This window comes from Cynocephalus volans, chromosome 4 (assembly GCF_027409185.1).
Source record: "Cynocephalus volans isolate mCynVol1 chromosome 4, mCynVol1.pri, whole genome shotgun sequence".
Taxonomy (NCBI): domain Eukaryota; kingdom Metazoa; phylum Chordata; class Mammalia; order Dermoptera; family Cynocephalidae; genus Cynocephalus; species Cynocephalus volans.
The window spans coordinates 79,403,913-79,410,613 of NC_084463.1; the positions used below are offsets into that span (position 1 = coordinate 79,403,913).

Here is a 6,701-nt window from a genome sequence, read left to right on the forward strand (position 1 = left end):
TTTACAGTAGAGAACTGAGGTTATTTGCCCAAAGTCACATAGGTGGCACTCAGGATTTGAACCCAGATTTGTTTGACTCAAAGTTTAATGCTTCTCTTAACCATCCTGCTATGTCTCAAGGGAATATTTCAGGCATCTGAACTTGCACTGTTCAATAGAGTAGTCATATTCAAATGTGGCCACTGAGAACTTGAGATATGGCTAGTCTGAATTGAGAAGTGTTGTAAAATACACACTATTTTGAAGACTTACTACCCCAAAAAAGAATACAAAATATCGCAATAATTTTTTAATACATATTTGATCTTGAAATATTTTGGATGTATTGGGATAAATGTATATTTAAAAAATTAATTTCACCTGTTTTTCTTTTAATGTGGCTACTAGAAAAACACTTACAATAACATATGTGGTTCACATTATGTTTTTATGTGATAGTACTGATTTGGATATTTTCTGTTTACGTTCCCAGAAGTGAAATTTGGGGGTTTCAGAGGGAAATTTCCAGGAATTTAAAACATCAATTGGCTACACTCAATCCTTCTTAGTTTACTGTCTTCGAAACTTAATAAACATAGATCTTAAATTTCCTTTAGAGAAAGCACTTCATATTACACAAATTGAATGGTCATCTAGTAATTCTACAGAGGGACTGCAGCATCCCATAATAAACTAATTACAGTGAAGGCATAATCAATGATTTGGTGATCATATTTTATAGGCAGTTCCATAAATTCCTAGAGCCACTGCAGGTAGGGTGAAGATGGGGTATGTGTTGATCAAGAAGAAAGAGTTGATTCAGAGCTAGCCAGTTAGCTCAGTTGGCAAGAGCATGGTGATGATAACACCAGGATCCAGGGTTTGATCTCTGTATTGGCTAACAAATAAATATAAAAATTAAAAATAAAAAGAGAATTGATCCAGAGATTTCATTTTGGCATGAGACATAAGTCTCAGAGTAATCTCTGAGCTTCTTTTGATCATGATGTTCTAGCATAGCAGTGGATACCATGATGCCAACGCATAGAAATAAATGAATGTCTTCACATCATAGTATAAAGACTCTAAATCCCTTCACTGTGATAGGATGTGAGTCAGAAGGCTCCACGGAGAAGTGTATTTAAGATTTTTAAAAGCCAAGCCAAATAGTTTCACTGTGGGCTTATGAATTATATGTCCTTCAAACAATGACAAAAGTCACCTCTTCCTCAAGTATATAAGTTAATCAACATTAAGCTCTTAGTTATGAAAAACATACATTAGAGAAACTTCTGTTTTCGGACTAAGCTACTTAGCCTGCTTAAACTGGAGAGTACAGATAAGTAATACAGTCAAAAGCATGAGTAGTGAATACCTTCCATGGACAGAGGAGCCTAGTTAATACTAAGGAAAGTATAAAGGAAGCAAACTGTACAATTCTGCCCTCAGGTGTGACATTTCTCTCATAGTAGAGTTTGCTTTCTAGCATTGGTGAGTGCTGAGGCCTGAAAGGAAGGGAGTAGTCACATCCCAGCTCCTTACCAGAAGTAGGGAGGCTTCTTTGGCCCCAAACATAAAAGTTTACAAAAAAGCATGTATGTAATCCTGTAAGGCACTAGGCAGCAAGGTGACAAGGTCCTTGCTATCTGGGAATTGTGCCAGCAAAAGCTGACTGCCCATCTGCCTATCTCTCCCTCCTCCCACTCCTTGAGATCTGAGCAATGAATGAATCCAGGACTCTGAGGGTTTTGTAAAGGAGGAATTTATGCTTTTACTTTGCTGATAGTTAGCCCTGAACCTTCAAAGTGCCATGGCAACAGAAAGTGTTCTATTAACAGCTTTGTACCAGACATAACTGGCTTAATCAGTATAATACGTTATTTTGCTGGCTTTTAAAAAGAACCTAAAATAAACCAAGGGGCATCTCAAGCCAGCAGCTTGAGAAAAGCCCTCCTGATTTTATAAGTGTTTCAATTCCCTACCATCTCCCCTCGGTTACCGGTCCCCAACATAATCCCTTCCCAAGTAAGCAGAGAGCCATAGGCTCTGTGACTTTCAGATAACTAGGTGGCCTCATTTAGCAGTCTATTGGGATAGATGGGGTCCTATGCTACCATCACTGTCAGCTGTATCTATCATTTGGTATCACTTACTTAGGCCAGATTAAACACAAAGCAACCTCTCACTTTCTGCCAAAACCCTTGTAAGAGATACTGATAAACTTAGGTGTGTCCCAGTCAGGGATCACAAAATAATTGAAGCTCTCCTAACTCTCAAGATTCTGTCTTTATCAATGATTCAGTTCATATATTATCTATAATTTTTCTGAGATAATCCAATTTTGTTCTAACCAAAAAGCTGCCATACGTACTTGATTAAATAGCATCACTACTTAGTCTAGTGTGATTGGGTCATAAGTGCTGGCTCAAAAGAGACAAACCTTGGGTGGACATTTAAAAAAATATAACTAAAAGAAATGGTTTAGTTCCCCTTCCCCTAGGGTGTTAGTTCTGGTATGGTATGAAGAGAAAACCCTTTGGGAATAGTCACAGTGGAGCCAGGTAGTCAATGGGAAACTGCACTGGAGAGATTGAGAGCAGATATTACATAAATGTATGCTGGATGAATATGTATGTTAGAGATCCAATAAAGACATACACAGATTTAAAAAAAGAATTCATGCCTTTTTTGTTGTCAAACTTGTACTTTATTTTTCTTGAATTTCTGTATTTATGCTTTTTGTTACTATCCACCCTGTGGTTTTTTAGAAAAAGCCTGAGCTACTTTGTGGTTCTAGTCCCAATATAATAATCATCCCCTTACTCTTAGAATTCCTTTTCCTTTGTCATTTTGCCTTTACATGGCTTGTATAAAATGAGGACCTTGGAAAATCAACATTTCCTGTGAACTCAAGAGGCTATATGAGCAGTGCCCAAACTAGTAAGATTAAGAGGGCAAAACCAGTTGGACAACAGATATATTATGACCTCCTGGACCAAGGTATAGTGTGTGTGTGTCTAAAAGGTCACACTGACATACCATAAGAATAAGGATCATGTGGTTTGACCAGGGTGAGGTAGGACTGTCCACAGGACTGTGTGAATTGTGTAGGGTGGCAGTACATAACACTCATGGATTAAACACCTAGCTAACCGCTTTCCTGAAAACGATCTATGTTCTAAAAGACAAAGATCTAGGTTTTAAAATTTTTTTTAAACTTATGAAGATTCAAGTCACTAACGTGTTAACTTTTTTAGTTTAAAATGAAAACAATGGGCTATGGTAATGTAGAGAAGACAGTTGAACTGCACCAGTATATCTAAGACTTTTAACTTAAATTCTGAGTTACCTCACCTTATAAAAATACACATCAATATACTAAATACTCAACAAAGATCCAGGACATGGGATATTTAAAAATACATTTCTCTTGGATCAGCACCAAAAATATCATTAGTTTCTGTACTACCCGTGTAAAGTTTTTAAGTATAGGCAAGTTAAAATTATTTCTGTTAAAAATCACACACTCCACAAAAATCATTAAAGATATATCCAAACAACTTTCAAATGCATTTCGACATCAAGGTCAGGCGACTCACTTGGAAGAACATTATGAGTACCACTGAATTTGTGCAGTAAGACATTTCATGTCAACTTTGTATTGTGGAAATATTTTACATCTCACACAAAGGAGGCACTAGTACTTAGAAACTTAAGAAACTGTTAAGACTGAGGTGAAGAATTTGTACAGCCTTCCACAATTTCAAAGAGGTAGTGATAGATACTTGTCCTCCTGGCGATATCAAATGCAGTTTCTTCCAAGTTGTTTTTCAGCCCTGGTTTGATGTAACGGTTCATCAGGAGGAGTTCCAGGGTATCTTTGCTGTCTCTGTTCCCAGCAGCAAGATGTAAGGGGGTCAAGAGGCCTTTTGTTTGGGCATTGATATCTGCATCATGCTGAAGTAAGAAAGAAGCCACTCTGGTATTATTCCACTTACAAGCACTGTGCAGGGGCGTCCATCCATCCACAGTCACAGCATGAACATCTGCCCCTTGCGCAATTAGCTCACGGACAATATCTAAGTGTCCACTGTATGCTGCTCGATGAAGGGGGGTATACTCATCTTCATCCCTAGTGTTCACGTGAGTGGCCTTTTCAGAAAGTAGTCTCCGCACTGTATTAAGCTGTGAAGAACAAAAGAGATCTTTTAAAAACCCAACTCAAACCAAAACAATAAAGCAAATTAAACTGTCTAGTGGTGTTAGATTTAACGAAATTAAATAAAACATTATTTGTTAGCTGATGACTTTAAAATGGAAATAATTTAAGATTTCTCTTTTAGAGGAGAGGGCAACTGATTTAAGAATGGACAAGATAGTGTCATTCATACTCTGTTGTTTCTAAGGATGTGATTCTCTAAATATCAAACCACACATTTATTCCCAGTCCAATTGAGGCTTATTGAAAAGCTTTAGTCCTAGATGAATAATATAGGCTGTGATCATATTTAATATTTTATATTTCATTTGTGAAGAAAACGTAACAGTGACTTTTCTCTAGTAGGATTATCATACCAATATACATAGAATATAAAGTTTTTAAAAATAAAAGTTTAACGGAACAATAAGATGGTGACAAGGAAATCTAGGGATTTAAGAGCTCAATTTCTTCTAAATATCTCCTTAGAAACATGCCTTCAGGTAGTGATTTTCAGTTTGGTTTATGGACCTCTGGTGGAATGGAGTGTGCTCTTCTTGGTTTAAAAAGCTTTCCAAAAATGCAACTCTTTTAGCTATTAGTTTACTAGCAGAGGCAATGGGAGAACTTAAGTAAAATGAGGTGGAAGTGGCCAAGTGGAAAGAACAGATGTTCGATGTTAATTCCACTTGGACGATCCTGAGCAAATATTCCCGAATCTCAATTTCTTATTCTGTAAAAAGGAAGAATATTACCTATCTTGTAGGGATAGGTGAGGATTAAATAAAATAATGTAGTAAGACAGCTGGTATAACTGGTATTCAATAAATGTTAATTCCCATCCTCCCTTTCTTAAATGATACAATTCTAATAATATAAATGATTTAAAAATATAGGTGATTGTTTGCCATCTTCATAGATAATTATCCTTACACCCTCAGATAATAGCTAACATGACATTTTGTAGCTTAATATGCATTTTCATCTATATTGCCTCATTTGATCTTCACAATTCTGTATAAAAGAGACAGGTATTATCATGGCCATTTTTACAGACAAGAAAAATAGAGTTTCAGAAATGGTAGGATTTGCCCAAAGTTACAGACCAAATAGAGGTTCAGGGGCAGGTCTTCTGGGTCTCAACCCAATGCTTTTCCTACTATGTTATGGTTCCCTGTTTAATTGTTTTTTGGGTTTTTTTTATACCCGATTTTTTTCAGCAGCCCAAAGAAGCAATTTGCTTGGGTCCTTTTCCATTTTTTTTTCTTGCAATTGATACCACTCTTCATTTTTTTCATCTTGCTCCTCATCTTCATCAGAATTGCCTGCCCAGAGACTTTGAGTACCAGTGGGAATAAGGTGTCCATGTGTTTCCAACAATTCAAGTTGGTTAAAGTGTTCAGAAAAGTCCAAGGAATTCTCTGGGTCTGGTTTTCCAGCATCATTTACTTTCTCTTTTTCCATTTTTACTACTATTCTAAATAAAAAGCATTTCAAATGCCAGGGTATAAGCAATCTTTCAAGAGACGAATTATGTCTGCTTTATTTTATTCATCAGGATCTGAAAACACAAACATAAAAATTATTAGCAAAATAGTAACAGAGGCTTTTTCAACAGCATTGATAACAATGCTGTATATTGTTAATGCAGTCCTGCAAACATATACAAATAAACCCTGTCTAAACTGGTGTTTTTCTCATGATATTCTTTACATACACTAAGTATTGGAGCTGACAGATTTCAGTTTTCTATGATCTTTAATGATCTAACACTTATTTTTTTTGTTGTTTTCTTCTACTAAGTCAATGGTTATAACTGTATTATTTTGAATCTATTGGCTAGGTATTGATAATTATGCTAAGAGTAACGAATGCTTGAGATTTTTAAAGTATAACTAATATAAAAAAGATGAGCATGTTCAAGATTTTTATAAACTAGACAGAAACAAAAACTTCTAGTTCCTAAAAAACTACTTCAAAGAATCAGGGATTCTTAGAAGTCGACTAGCCCCCAAAAGGACATCTTTCCCAATGTCTCATCAATACACATATTGTTATCATAACATCTGTAATAATTATCCTATTTCTACTTTAATAATTTCAGGTCTGGGAAAATTCACTGCTTTAAAAAGTAGTCCTATTTCATTGATAGACATTATAGTTATTGGCTCCTTGTTTTGAACTGAATTTTGGCTGTCACTCATTCTTTCATTCAACAATATGAATAGAATGCCTGGTAAATGCCAGTTCCTGAGTACTGGGGTTCAATAATAAACAAGATCCATGTCTTCACCTCAAGAAGCTTACTGTCTAGTGGAAGTGACTGACAACGACAACATGATAAGTACTATGATAGGACCATGACCAGCTACCATGAGTACACAGGAGGATCATAAAATTCACCCAGTTTTAAGGAATTAAAGAAAGCTTCCTGAAGGAAATGATGTTTATACTGTTAGGTTACCATATTAATTTATAAACCAATATCAGTTTAAAGAGTTACACAGCACACAAACTTTAATTA

The 6,701-nt window shown here is 35.8% G+C and overlaps 1 protein-coding gene across 1 annotated transcript; it reads right to left on the reverse strand.

Moving 5' to 3' along the window:
• Positions 1-2,687: 2,687 nt before the first annotated feature.
• On the reverse strand, positions 2,688-5,733 carry ANKRD49 (ankyrin repeat domain 49). The gene is made up of 2 exons (XM_063095402.1): positions 5,384-5,733; positions 2,688-4,164 (listed from the first exon to the last, which is right to left on the reverse strand). Exons 1-2 carry the CDS (start codon positions 5,639-5,641, stop codon positions 3,703-3,705), a joined length of 720 nt encoding a protein of 239 aa, XP_062951472.1. The 5' UTR covers positions 5,642-5,733; the 3' UTR covers positions 2,688-3,702.
• Between the last annotated feature and the right edge of the window lie 968 nt (positions 5,734-6,701).

What these genes read in the sequence shown, in the direction of transcription:
- ANKRD49 (XM_063095402.1), bottom strand. Translation starts at nt 5,641, where the DNA reads ATGGAAAAAGAGAAAGTAAATGATGCTGGAAAACCAGACCCAGAGAAT. An exon ending in GGGCTGCTGAAAAAAATCGG is followed by an intron (nt 4,165 to 5,383) that starts GTATAAAAAAAA and finishes TGTTCTTCACAG; the next exon opens with CTTAATACAGTGCGGAGACT.